A 15,222-nucleotide genomic window follows, 5' to 3' on the forward strand; every position below is an offset into this window, starting at 1 on the left:
AAAAAAAAAAAAGAGGCATCTGGATATATAGCAGTGAGGAGCATAGAGGAAGGAAGAGCTAAAGTTACACATCTGCAAGTTCTTAGGCACAGAGAAGACACAGTCACAGAAATGCATGTGATCTACCTAGGGAAAAAGGACTCTGCATTGGAGTTAAGGCACCAGTCTGAAACCAGTACCACTGAAGATGATAAATCCCACATCTCCTATTAAACTTCACCTTATATTAAGTCTAACTCATCAATGTCATACGAAAGTTACTGAGATTCAGAGAGTAGGATGGCAGACAAGACCAGAGAACACACAGTAAGTAGATATGGCCATGGTGCAGCATGTAAGGAATTGATTACCTTGAGAGGCACTGTCAAATGACTTGATGAGGGTTTTTACAGTCGGAGTTGGCTCTGAAGAAGTTGAGGACCTTCTGCTCAGTCCCATTCCTTGCCTTAAGGCTGCCAAATCTCTCTCAACAGCATTCATATAATTGTAGACACGGCCTCGCTCCTCCTCTTGCCTGAAAACAATATTAAAATCAGAGCATTTTTACCAATATACTAAAAAGTATACATTTCCCTTTCCAACTAAAAAGCATTAAAAATTATCTTTAAAAAATTGTATCAGTTGAGCTTAGTAAATTATCTCGTCTAATATTCTCATTTGCTTGGTAAATACCAGGAAATGATATTGAAATTTTTATATCAGGTTATCCTAAGCAAGTTAAGTAACCATCAAATTCCATTTCCATCCGAGTAAGTGTAAGGTAAAGACATCAGTAATCAATTAGCAGTAAAATGGGAGGCCAGACCAGCCAGAGATCCTGACTCAGTGCTGGGAATCTCCAGATCCCGTGCTGGCAAGAAGGCCCAAACTTCTGAGGAGTCCGGGGAGTCACCAGTACATGTGAACAGTTACACTGGCTCTGGCTAGTATGTCATGTTTAGGCATGCAAAAACAAAGAAGTGAAACCAAAGCCCATGCTCTTAAAAAACAAAAACAAAAAACCTGCTATAATCTCCAAATAGAAAAAAGGCCTTGACTTATATTAGCAACATGAATACCCTAGAAGTTGAGTGTGATACATCCTGAGTCCTCTGAAAAAATAAATTCCATTTCATTTCTGGCCCACTCAAGTTCACTGAGCTGACTAAAGAAAAGTTTTCACCTGGAATAAGAAGATAATTACAGAGTTTGCACATGTCATGTAATTATCAGGTCTACTTGTAGACAAAAAAAAATTAAGCCAGTCCTGAGGAAAATTTATCTTTGGTGGCCATTTGGCTCTTACAGTAGAGTCTTCTGCCTGAAGATGTACCATAAGACCTCAAGTTCAAGGAGCTGTCACAATTAGACATTTAAATAAGGAATCTATTTATCAAATAAATAGAATCTGCAATTATCAAACTATTTGGTCTTAGAGCCCTTTTCCATTCCTAAAAAATGACTGAAGACTCCAAAAGCTTTTGGTTATACAGGTTATCTTCTACTAAATTAAAACATAGGAATACACAATATTTCATTCATCTAAAAATAAAAGTGAACCCAAAACTTCTTCTTTTTTTTTTTTCAGTTTTGGCTGGGGCCAGGCTTAAACCTGCCACCTCCAGTATATGGGGCCAGTGCCCTACTCTTTGAGCCACAGGCACCGCCCAAACCCAAGACTTATTAACATGATTAAGTTTCATTTAGTTTTGTTTTGGTTTTGAGAGACAGAGTCTCACTGTGCTGCCTGGGCTAGAGTAACGTGGTGTGAGTCTAGCTCACAGTAACCTCAAACTCCTGGGTTTAAGCAATCCTCCTGCCTAAGCTTCCTGAGTACCTGGAACTCTGAGACCTACCACCACACCTGGCTAAGTTTTCTACTTTTAGTAGACATAGGGTCTTGCTCGGGCTGGTTGCAAATTCCTGAGCTCAAGTGATCCTCTTGCCTCAGCCTCCCGGAGTCCTAAAATGATAGTTGTGAGCCATGACACCTAGCCATGATTAACATATTTTTATGAAAATAACTATTAAACATTTTCTAAAACTAAAAATTAATAAGAAGAATAAAAATGCTTTACATTTTTAAATTATTTCTTTAATGTCTGGCTTCTCATTTCTTCAGTATTCAATCTAGTGAGATATGAAAAAAGTACATTTTATATAGATATGTAGACAGAAAAGAATATAGCCTTTATAGATTACTACGGCTATTCATCCTTGATAGTACACCAAAATGCAACAAGTGGCAATAACTTAAAATTTAGTTTCAATGTGGAATCTTTTTTTTTTTTTTTTGAGACGGAGCCTCAAGCTGTCCCCCTGGGTAGAGTGCCATGGCATCACGCTCACAGCAACCTCCAACTCCTGGGCTCAAGCAAGTCTCCTGCCTCAGCCTCCCAAGTAGCTGGGACTACAGGCGCCCGCCACAACGCCTGGCCATTTTTTTTTGGTTGCAGCCATCATTGTTGTTTGGCGGGCCCAGGCTGGGAATTCGAACCCGCCACCTTAAGTGTATGTGGCTGGCGCCTTAGCCGCTTGAGCCATAAGCGCTGAGCCTCAATGTGGAATCTTAAATGATATAAATAAACTTTTCCTGTTTTGTCCATTAAAATCCATTCAATTGAATAGTCTGAATCCATGAATGTATCTTTTACCCAATACATGATCATTTAACTGAACATCTTTCATTGGTCGGAAGGAAAGTATTGGCTGAGTTACACAGATTTTCCAAATGCCTATCATTATAAAACACGGTTTTTAAAGGGACATTTGTTAATATATGTATTGCCAATGATCTCATCAGAAAACTCTTTAAATATGAGAAGCTGCCAAGCTCACCAATGACAGACATTTTCCAAAATCCTAACATTCACTTGAAAGCCCACATTTTATCATTGGCAACAAATACTGTTAGTTGCTTTCCTTGAAATGACAGCCTCTCTTAATTATTTTCAAGAAATAGCTACCAAATACCAAATTCTAAATATTTATAGTTTGTAAGTCATTCTCAAACAAAAATGGCATTCCAGGAAAAAAAAAAAAAAGGTAGCTCAAGGGCAGCGCCTATGGCTCAAAGGAGTAGGATGCCGGCCCCATATACTGGAGGTGGCGGATTCAAACCCAGCCCAGCAAAAAAAAAAAAAAAAATGCAGCGCAAACTAAAACAATCATATAACACTTTCCTCAAGACAACCTCATACTTTGTTTCATGTAGCACAGCAGATACAGCAGAAGCACTTTCTTCATACTTCCAATTTTGTCATAGGTAACACTAAAAAGAGTTTGCTCAGAGGACTGAAAATTAATAATTTATTGCTCTTCACCAAGTGCATCTTTAAGTGAGGTACTTTTTTGTAATTCAAGTGTGTGGTGGTGAAGAACACGACTACAAGGGCAGTCTGGTGCCTGGGCCTCACTCCATCAAAGCTGTGTACACTCGCTTTCCACTCTCAGTGCAGAAGTCTATGCCATGGAAAGGGCATACTGTGATGGTGTTATTGTCAACAATTTAACCCACAGACATCCCAGAAGGGCCTTACAACAGGAATCTGCAGACCTCACTTGGAGAACCACTACTTCCCAAGATACTACCCCTTTCAAAAGGTACTTTCTTTAAATACGTCTCAAAGACTGATGTGCTTTTGAGATCCAATGAAATGATCCTTTTTAAGAGTAGAATTTCATCCAATGAGGCAGGATAACTATAAAATAAAGCATTTTTGATATGCTATTCATTTAACAGTCTACAGGGGAAAAAAGCAATGTAAAACCGGCAAAGAAACAACAATCCACCTCATCCCACATTCTGCTTAATGAAGCCAGGGAAGTGCTTGGCAGTACGTTCTCTGGGCCATACACTACAACTAGGCAATAATAAAATAAGACAGCTTTTCAAAGATATTCTGTTACCTTTCTGAATTTTTTTCTTATACCTACTTAAGAATTACTCAAAAGAACAGTAAGAATAATCAGATTCTCAATAATCACCTCAAACACAAAAATTCCCCCACTCATAGGTGAAGCTCATAGCACATCACAAATGTTATTTCATCTAATAATTATATTTTAGTTTCCAATGATCTGTTAGGTGGGCTGAAAAATACTATCATGGAGATTCATGTGGTTATAAGATAAAACGAGTGAAAACTCCTCTAATGAGTGATGCAGGGAAATCCACCTGCATTCTCTCCTTGAGACTGCACAAATACCAGCTAACCTGTACTCATCACTGTCCTGACCACTTTGCAGACATAACACTGCACTGCCTGTAAAGCAGGTAGTAATGTCTCCACCTTTAAGATGAGAAAACTGAGGCTCGGGGACCAAGATCACACAGCTAATAAGAGACAGAGCTGAACAGAAGCCCCATCTGCCTGCCTCCAGAGTCCACATCTCCATCACAAGGCTATATAGTCTGGAGGCTAGTGACACGGCTACATTGTGAGGATATGGGAAAGGAGGGAACGCACCCTCACGCCAGGACCATTTTAGCTCCCTCCAGAGATGTGGATCCCTAACACTGACAACAACTCTGAAAGATCTATATAGACTCTGCACTATTTTACATGTATCATAAAAAGAGGCCCAAGGTCAGAGCAGTGCCTCATACCCTGTAATCCTACCATTCTGGGACGCAGAAGCAGGAGAATCCCGTGAGCTCAGGAGTTCCAGATCAGCTGCAGCAAGAGTGAGACCTCATCTCCAATAAAAAGAAAAAAAATGTGTGGAGAATTGTGGTGAGTGTCTGTAGTCCCAGCTACTTGGGAGGCTGAGGCAGAAGGACTGCTTGAACCCAGGGGTTTGAGGTTGTTGTGAGTTAGGCGGATGCCACGGCACTCTAGCCAGGGTGATAGAGTGAGACTCTGTTAAACTAAACTAAAATTAAACTAAAACTAAAATAAAATAAAATAAAGGCACAGAAAAGTGGAATAACGTCCAACATGGCCAAACTTAGTAATGCCAAAAAACCACACCACAAAATTGGACTCAAGTATTTTCTATCAGAAAAGAAGCACACACCACACACTTGTTTCTCAGAACATACTTGCGTGACTTTATTTCCTCCAATTCTTTTGTGAGTTTCTCATTTTTTTCTTGAGCTTCATGAAGCCGGCGCTTCAGATCGCCAATCTCCTCCTGGGCTTCGGATTTAATGTCGTTTGCAATGACTACTGCAGTCTGGAGATCAGCTTGAAACTGCCGCCATTCCGCAGATTCTTCCTATGTTAAAAAACTAACTTTTTATTTCCAAAAGAGAGCAATAAAAATTTATTTTAAAGCAATAAAATTTACTTATGATTAGATTGCTATAATGCATTGTACTCCCAAATGATGATTAATTGTTCTTATCCCAGAGAACTACTATTACCTCTTTCTAATAGCCAATACAGTTATTAACAGTAAACTTGTTCTTAATGAGGAAAAGGTTTTCTAGCCTACTGAGGCAACAGGCACTCAATACCCGATAAATATTTAATGACAATAATATTGAGCCTCCCTTCCTCTGCAAGTCTCAAAGTAAGCCTTACGAAAATAAATATAATCCAAAATTGACAAAACTTTACCACTGAAAATCCCAAGAAGGTATACTAATGGTATGTGAACCATACAGCCAAAACCTATAAATATCCTGACATCAAAGTCTAACAGGAAAAGAAAATCAAAGAAAAGGAAAAAGGAAAAGGAAGCCAGAAGAAAAACAACAGACTCAATATAGGCAGACAAAATTATACAAAGAGGGGATAAGGAACTGTATGGTCTGCTGCCCCCACAGCCATGGAGGGTGCGGGTGCGGCTGGGTAGGAAGTCTCCCCAGGGCCTCACCTCCAGCAGAGCCGCAGCTAGGCCACACCTGAGCCCAATACCATCCTCACCCCAAAATCAACTTTTTGACATTAAGAAGGCAGGCTGAGAAACTGTGGCATGACCCAATTAGGAGATTAACTTTCTCCCCACTCTTGGCATCATGGCAACACTGCTATTGGCAAGCTGATCAAATCCACAGAACAAAGAAAACAAAAAATCACATGAAAGTAGCTGAGGTAGGGATACTATATGTATAATCAATAAACTTTCATTTCAAATTATAACACTTGTTTCCTAAATCCATCTTCCTAAAATTAACACCCATAAATTACTATAGGTTGAGTATTGTTTATCTGAAATCCTTAGGACCAGAAGTGTTTTGGATTTTGATTTTTCCAGATTTTGGAATATTAGGATTACTTTTACCAGTTAAGCATCCCAAATCCAAAAACCTGTAATTCTTTTGAACATCATGCCAGTACTCAAAAACTTTCAGATCTTGGAGCATTTCAGACTTCAGATTAGGGATACTCAAATGTGTAGTAGCTTCTACCCAAAATCTAGCACTAGTCCCAGTTTGAAATGATGGCATTTGCTTTCTGCCAGAGGCCCAGTGGGGCCAATATTATCATCGTATCTATAGCTGAAGATGGATAATAGCATGGCCTGTGACTGCACCTCCAATTTCATCAGAAAACTGTATTCCAACAAGATAATACAAGAAGGTTTATATCCTACCCGAAGTCTCCTGTGGAGTGTCTTAATTTCTCTTTCCATGTCATGTTTTTGGTCCTGGAGTTTTTTAACTGCATCTGAAAAGACCACATAGTTTGAACATTTATTCTAATAGTTGTGTTCCAAAGAAGTGAGATAAAGAAGAAGTACTTAAATACGGGATTTAGAAAAAGCTATCATGCCCAAAGATGATAGCTTTAAAGAAAAATTTAATAGAAAACCTTAAAAGAAAAAAAGGAATATTCAAGCATTAGCCAATATTATATTTAAAAAAAATCAAGTTAAAAATCACAATTTCTGGATCACTTCCCTCCTTAGTGTCTGAATCGTGAAACAAAGCTAAGTATATCAATTGTTAAAAATACACACATTGTTGGCATATAACCAACGAAAACAACATTGACTACTATCAAAATGTGAACTTTTAATCACAAGGGTTACTAATCTAAAGTATTTATGCAAGCATGACTTCTTTTACACACTGGAATCCCAGAAAAGTTATTAGTAAAATTATACAAATGACACTCAGGGAAGCTGCTATTTAAATTAATTCTACAGAATTAATAGATAATTAATATACAAAATAAAGTATATTTATAAAGTAAATCAATAACTCCTCAAATTATTCTTGCATAATATGCATTTTCTTAGAACAATTTCATTCACTCTGTAAAAACATTTAATAACCACCAATAAGATGCAAAGTACCATTCTAGATAGATTGGGGACACAAAGATGAAGGCCCAGCACAGGCGTACGAACCAGAAATGTAAAGGAAAGTCACATTCTCCTTGGAAGTTCTGCTCTAAAAGTCCACATACCACATATAAGGAAGAAATGCCTCAGAAGGGTGCTGTGCTGTAGGTGCCATTCACTAAAGCTCTCATGGATGGGTACTTTGACAGTTCAGGAACCAGTTACCTTTTGGTTAAACACCAGAAGAGGTCCTGGTGACCACTGGTGACAAACCCTTCATTCTGATTTTACTACAGTCCCTGCCCCAGTAGACCCCTGCCTGTTCCTGGGGTTCTGATTCCGCCTCCTGCAGCCCTGTAATGTGCTGCTGTCAGCGTTATCACCTCTCCTTACACATCCATCTCCACCACAAGACTGAAACACTTCAGAGGCAGAGGCTACGTGGTGACTTCACAGCCCGCTACCTGGCACATGCTAGGCCTTTAAAGCGTAATAAATGTATAAACATGCAAGCTAATGGCAGTAATAAAATATATATATATATATATATATATACACTGAAATCATTGCCTAGGGGTTTTTTTATGAGTATTCTATTGATGAATTTATTTCTTGTCAGGGACATCATAATTATAGACACTGGTGTTTCTGACCGGATAACATTCTTTCCCATTCTATATACTTAGTAGTAGGGATTCAGACATAATGAATACCTGCATGCAATGACACATAAAAGAAACTCCCCCAGATAACAAATTATTAGCTTTTAATCAAGATCCTAAATAAGTGGCTGGTGCAGTGGCTCATCCCTATAATCCCAGTGATTTGGGAGGCTGAGGTATGAGGATCGCTCAAGGCCAGGATTTTAGGACCAGCCTACATAAGCACCCTATCTCTTAAAAAGGAAGGAAGGAATGGAAGGAAAGGAAAGGAAGGAAAAAGAAAGAAAGAAAGAAAGAAAAGGAGAAACAATTAGGAAAGTGTGATGGTTTATGCCTATAGTTCCAGTTACTCAGGAGGCTGAAAGAGGAAGATCACTTGAGCTGAAGATTACAGTGAACTACGATGGGGGCTGCAATCCAGCCTGGGTCCTGTGTCTATTTAAAAGAACAAACTTAACAGGCTGGGCTCATGCCTGTAATCCTAGCACTCTGGAAGGCCAAGGCAGAAGTATCACGTGAGTTCAGGAGTTTGAGATCAGCCCGAGCAAGAGCAAGACCCTGTTGCTACTAAAAATAGAAAAATTAGCCAGACAAACACCTGTAGTCCCAGCTACTGCTACTCAAGAGGCTGAAACAGGAGGATCACTTGAGTCCAAGAATTTGAGGTTGCTGTGAGCTATGATGACATCACTGTACAGTATCTACCCAGGACAACAATGGAAGACTCTATATGAACAAAACAAAACAAAAAACCAAAGACCCTACACTATAAATATGTTGTTCTAGATGGTCATCACCTTCCTCATCTCAGTTCCATCAGGAAACTTTTCTTCTGAAATCTTTATGCCATTTCACTTAATGCAGGTACATTTGTGTTCTGGCATTTTTAAATGGCATGAATTTACTTCAAGAACAACACAAAAGGGTGAAATCATTGGCACCTGTAGCTCAAGCGGCTACAGTGCCAGCTACATATACCAGAGCTGGTGGGTTCGAATCCAGCCAGGGCCTGCCAAACAACAATGACAACTACAACCAAAAAATAGTTGGGCTTTGTGGTGGGTGCCTATAGTCCCAGCTACTGGGGAGGCTGAGGCAAGAGAATCACTTAAGCCCAGGAGTTGGAGATTACTGTGAGCTGTGATGCCACAGCACTTTACCCAGGGCTATAGCTTGAGGCTCTGTCTAAAAAAAAAAAAAAAAAAAAAAACCACCACAAAGCATAAAGCATTTATAACAATTTTATGTACAATAATAATTATTACAAATATATAATGTTACATTTTTCAAAGCTATACAAAAAATAAATGAGATAAAATGTGGGGGGAGGGGAGAAGACGCCAATTTTGGTAGCCAGTAATTAACCTTCTCACATTGCTCCAAAATTATTTAACAAAGTCAGGCCCTATGAAATGAAACAGGTTCAAAATTTACTCATTAAATTCAATAAATGTCATAGAATTTACCAACTTTATACCAGGCTTTTTTCCAGGTGGTGAAAATACAAAGGAAAAAAAAAGATGTTTTACCTTCTCACAGGCAGAAAGGCTAGCAAAACAGGTTGACTTGAAGTTTTCACCCTTTCAAAGACAAAAGGGCTAAACAGGCTGACTTCAGACACAAAGGATTAGTCTACAGAAGGCTTGTCTCTTATATTCACATATGATCTACTTCAGACCACATATAACCTAAAACTATATGGTCAAATGAGCCATCCAATCTGGCCAAGGGCAAAGTGAACACCAAGCTAAGTGGGTGAGTCCGCTACCGTGATCCTCATCTCAGGAAGCAAGAGTGGCTCTGGAACCAGCAAGGGAACACGGGTTCTCATGACCCCACACATGGTCAGATTCAAGCTTTCAGTGACATTACCAGACACAGATAAGGGGGTAAGGACAGGCGCTGAAATATTTCTAGTGCTGAGAACACTAAAGGTTATGCCATTCAATTACATTAGATCCATTTTATGCAAGAAATATTTTATAATTAAAACAGGCAAGCAAACAAAATGTTGTAAGAGTATACTTTCTCTTTAAATTTCCTAAAGATTTTTCTCTTTTTTGTCTGGTCATTATCTTTAGGAATAATTCCCGCAGCTCAGCAGCTAGGGCACCAGCCACATATGCTGGAGTTGGTGGGTTCAAACCCAGCCCGGGCCTGCCAAACAACAATGACAACTACAACCAAAAAAGTAGCTGGGTGTTGTGGTGGGTGCCTGTAGTCGCAGCTACTTGGGAGGCTGAGGCAAGAGAATCGCTTAAGCCCAAGAGCTGGAGGTTGCCGTGAACCCTGACGCCACAGCACTCTACGGAGGGCGACATAGTGAGACTCTGTCTCAAAAAAAAAGAAGGAATAATTCACACAGACAAGAGCAAATCTTACTACAGCTCACTTATAACATATGGTATCTTGATTCTCAGGTGACATTTAAGCTACATGGCTTAAACTGATCGTAAAATCCCAAATTGCAGTCATTTCTTTAGTTCTTTTCTCTTTACTGGCCTCTTTGTACATAGCCACAGAATTCACACAATCGCTATTCTGTGAACTGCACTTTTCTGGCCCTGGCACTACATATTAATTAGTCACATCTTACTACTATTCTTTTTAAATAAAAGGGAAGCTAGCAGCCAGTGGGATATTTAGGTGAAATAAAATGCAATAAACTTATCTCTAGGGTATGTGACTTAAAACCTTACAATCACGCCTATATTTCCACTCTAAAACAGAAAGTATTAAAAATGACAACAGGCTTTTGCTCTCCGGAAACAAAGGGGCGTGTCCCTAAGTTATTGCCGTAAAGACAAGTTAGCAAAACTGCCATCTAACATAAGTAGCCGTCGCCCCCAAGAGTCAACATCAAGCCTAGAGCCTTTCTGAGACACTTCCTTCCTCTTCAGTTTTCCTCACGTGGGGGACACTGCCACCTACTGTCCTCAACTCAAAAGCAACATTCAACTCTAAGGCTAATAGAAAAACTATGATCTCCTTTTTAAAAAATAATTGTAACTTTTTACAGTGTTATTTTTATTCCAGAAATCAGATAAATTGCTATTCTCAATGACATTAGACCAATTCTGTTCTGAACAATCCAGGGCTCGACTACCCATTTTAACAGTGGAGTTTATAATTATTATCACTACCAAGGAACTAATGTCCCTGACCAATCAAGAATAATCCATCTTGGCTCTGAATACATGCCCAACAATCATGCAGATATTACCAGGCAGCTACCATGGACACGGGACCAATCAACCTCTGATTCTTGAGGGCATAAAATAATTAAAATCTATAATCAACCTATTCTGCCCTCCAAATCCCTAGAAAACTCTTGAGTACTGGCAATAGCCCTTAGGCAGTCTCACATCTGAGCAGTTCCTCCAACAGAACTCTAAGTGCAATTTCTAGAGAAAAAAAGGAGTACCCAATCTGTTAAAAACCACACCATAGGGGCAGGGCAAGGAGTGGGCAGTGTGTTCAGACTTTGTCCCCAACCCAGAATTCTTGACATTGAAGAGGACACAAGTGAGTTTCAGATTAACTGCTTACTGTTTTTATTTTCCTTTACTTTTTAATTTTTGTTTTACCCATTTTTGCTCCCCTCCACAAAAAAATAAATATAATTTTTTCCCCTTGATTCCGAAAGTAATGCATGCTCACAATAAGAAATATAGAATAGAACTAGGTTCATGCCTGGTAGCCCCAGCTACTCATGAGGCTGAAGTCGGAGTTCAAGTCACGGGTAACACAGACTTGTTAAAAAGACTCCCATTTCAAATCAGAAAAAGGTAACAAAGGTAAGATTATCTATTATTTGCATTTGGCATATATCCTCCCAGACTTCATACACGTGTATGTATAATTTGTTTAAAGAAAAAACTGAACTATACTATTTATACTGCTTCATAAGCTTTCCACTTAGCAGCAGGTAATGGATACCTCTGTCAATAAATATAGATCCACAGAACCATTCTGATAGCCATATAATAATCCATCAATTGGATATCTCATGATTTAACAATCTATTAATAGAATGGTTCCAATATTTGTTATCAATTCAATGTGCATCTTTATACAACTGTCCCAATTTTACTTGAAGATACATTTCTAGAAGTGGAAAAAGTGGTGAAGGGCTTTTTTTTTTTTTTTTTGAGACAGAGTCTCACACTGTTGCCCTCATGGTAAAGTGATGTGGTGTCACAGCTCACAACAACCTCCAACTCAAGGGCTGAAGGGATTCTCTTGCCTCAGCCTCCCAAGTAGCTGGGACTACAGGCACCTACCATGATGCCCAGCTATTTTTTGGTTGTAGCTGTCATTGTTATTTGGCAGTCCCAGACTGGATTTGAACTCACCAGCTCTGGTATATGTGGCTGTCTTAGCCACTTGAACTACAGATGCCAAGCCTGCTTTTAAAATTTTGATCAATACTATAAAAAGGCTGTAGCAATCTATACTCCTTCCAAACAGTATACAAAAAGACTCTTACCTCCTCCCCTTCCATCTTATCAATCTTTTTAATGTTTGCTAAGTAAAATTTAATTTTTAATTTCTGCTAAGTAAAAACTGGCATCTTGTTTTACTTTGTATTTCTTTGCTTTTTAGGAAGTCAAATCTGGGCTCTTTTGCTGACTTGTATATTCATGTGTTTTATTTAGCTAATAGACTGTTCTCGTCTTACTGATGTGCAGAACCTCCTCATGTATTTGTTAAATGTTGCAAATATTTTGTTTGGGGTCACTTATTTATGATACTTCGGGTGGATTTTAAATTTCAACGACACGAAGTCGAATCTGAACCTTTTTTCTATATGGCTTCTGGGTAATCTGTAATGTTTGGAAAAGGTTTTCTTACCACAGAATTACACAACTACCCTCCTCAGTCTCCTTCTGCTACTCCCCTGCTCTCAAGTCAGTCCAGTGCTCCGAAGAAGAGACACAGCCCTGTGTTGGGGTCAGGCTCTCCCCATATCTTGGGAAAGGGATTTAATTCTAATGCCAAGTATGCACAGAACATTACTACGCAAACAGCAAGTGACTGAGAAAGTCACCACGACTGAGGTGGGGCTGAGTGACCTGGGACTTCACTGCTCTTGGCATTCATCAGCTTGGTTTTGCTGGATTGGTGGGGAAGCCACTGACTTTACTCCTTCTGGCTCACTTGACCTGCTTTATCCTTCTACTTCTCTTTGAAACTCTTTTGAGGCATTTTTAAAATGTCTAGTAAGTCCTGGTTGGTCTTTCTTATTTTTAAAGGACAAGGACAGTTAACATTAGGGACTCTGGCATGTCACTCAACAACTGTTGAGTGTCACTATTCTATCCAAGGGCCTCTCCTCCCCACCCAACAACCAGCTAAAGGCTCTGCTGATGACGGAGGCCTGCAGGGGGCTCCCCTCTGGATGTACACGAGGGAAACAGGTAGCTCCAACCAAGGCAACCAGGCAGCAGATCTGCTTCCCTGCTGGGCCTTTCCCTTTCTGTGCTTTCCTCCCCAAGACCACACAGCAATCTGTAGTTACTTCAGGCACAGGCACCAGCATCTTGCTAGAAGCCTGGGCTGCTATACTCTTGTCCCTTATTTAGAAAGGTTTGAACGGAACAGCAGGCTGGGGGCAAATACTACAGCTAGCACCCTGGAGGAGAGGAGTACGGGCTTCATAGCACACTAGCCGCATGGCCCGCCCCTGCCACTCTTCCCAACCCCTACTAGCCCTCTTGTCTCAACCAAAGTTTTACTGGGAACGTCACTATTCAGATTTTCAGGGTGCTGAACTGTAGGCTTTTCTATGCTGTTTGGGATTATATGCCCAATTCCAAAAATTACTCAAAATTGTTCATGTATTGATAAGACCCTTCCCATTCATTTTCTATCCCAGCTTTAGATTCACCAAAGATTTTATATTTCTTCAGCCATGTCAAAACAACTTTAGGAAGGAAAAGAAGCACATGTGTGACCTCAGGCCATCATCCTGATCTGGAACTCTTGAGTGAGTTGTACAGCTCTCTCTGGCTTAAATGCTAAATCCAAGAACGATAGGCACTGAAGGTCAGGTAGAAGCACTGACGGCACTGGTAGAAGCAGTGTGGCACTGATGTGATTTGGTAGCCTTCTGCAACTCCAATTACAGGTGTTAGAGTAAACTGTTAGGTATTACCCTCCAGGTCACTAATGCTACTACTCATTTTTATCAATCCTTTTTCTTCCTGTTCCTCAAATGGGATAATGTCTATAATGTATCTTCAGGTTCACTGGCTCATCTATATCTCTAATTTACTATTTAAATGATTCAGTAAATTTTTTACTGTGGTTATTACAATTCCTACTTGGTTCTTTTTGTTTTTTTGAGACAGAGTCTCACTATGTTGCCCTGGGTAAAGTACCTCAAACTCTTTGGTTCAAGTGACTCTCTTGCCTGAGCCTCCTAAGTAGCTGGGACTATAGGCGCCAGCCACAGTGTCCAGCTATTTTTGTTGTTGTTCTTACAGTTATCATTATTGTTTAGCAGGCCTGGGCTGGGTTGAGCCCGCTACCCTCAGTGCATGTGGCTGGCGCAGTAACAACTGTACTATGGGCGCTGAGCCTTTACAGTTTTTTTTTTTTAAAGACAGAGTCTCATCCTGTTGCCCTGGCTAGAGTGCGTGGCATTAGCCTAGCTCCCAGCAACCTCAAACTCTTGGGCTCAAGCAATCATCTTGCCTCAGCCTCCTGACTAACTGGGATTATAGGCGTCCGCCTTAATGCGTGAAGAGTTTTTTTCTATTTTTAGCAGAGACGGGGTTTCACTCTTTCTCAAGCTAGTCTCTAACTCCTAAACTCAAGCTATCCAACCCCCTTGACCTGCTAGAGTTCTAGGATTACAAGCGTGAGCCACTGCACTTGCAAACTGTAAACTTTACAGTTTTAATTTCTCTGCTCAGATCTGCCATTTGTTCATTCATTGCCAGCGTATTTCCCTGCACATCCGTGAGTACAGTTATAACAGATGCTTTAAAATCCAGGCCACAGATTCCAAAGTCTGGCTGGATCACCTTGGGGTAAATGAGAGGTGACTGTTAATGGACACGGGATTTCTTTCTGGGATAATGAGAAAGTTCTGAAACTGATTTGTGCTAATGATTATTAAAATATTCCACAGAAGAAAATCTCAATTTCTTAGTTAACAACATTCCCTGAGAATAGTCCTTGTACTAAGTACTGACTTAGTATCTATCCCAAACTGCTAGAATTCTCAAGGAGAAAAAATTAATTCCCTTCAGTCTACAGAGATGTAACCTCTGGATGTAATGTGCAAAATATGTTCAGAATCTAGATACTATAACAACTCTAAAAGACATTTTAAAGA

The 15,222-nt window shown here is 39.8% G+C and overlaps 1 protein-coding gene across 1 annotated transcript in view; it reads right to left on the reverse strand.

Annotated features, from left to right (window-relative positions):
- Positions 1–15,222, reverse strand: part of SPECC1L (sperm antigen with calponin homology and coiled-coil domains 1 like) — a 179,185-nt gene that overhangs the window by 77,798 nt on the left and 86,165 nt on the right. Inside the window, exons 6-8 of the mRNA XM_023508838.1 lie at positions 6,523–6,596; positions 5,024–5,199; positions 351–514 (exon numbers count right to left, since the gene is read on the reverse strand). Of these exons, the coding sequence (XP_023364606.1) occupies positions 351–514; positions 5,024–5,199; positions 6,523–6,596 (414 nt within the window). The remainder of the gene's footprint in view (positions 1–350; positions 515–5,023; positions 5,200–6,522; positions 6,597–15,222) is intronic.

Source organism: Otolemur garnettii, unplaced genomic scaffold, assembly GCF_000181295.1.
Source record: "Otolemur garnettii isolate 467f Iridium unplaced genomic scaffold, OtoGar3 scaffold00281, whole genome shotgun sequence".
Taxonomy (NCBI): domain Eukaryota; kingdom Metazoa; phylum Chordata; class Mammalia; order Primates; family Galagidae; genus Otolemur; species Otolemur garnettii.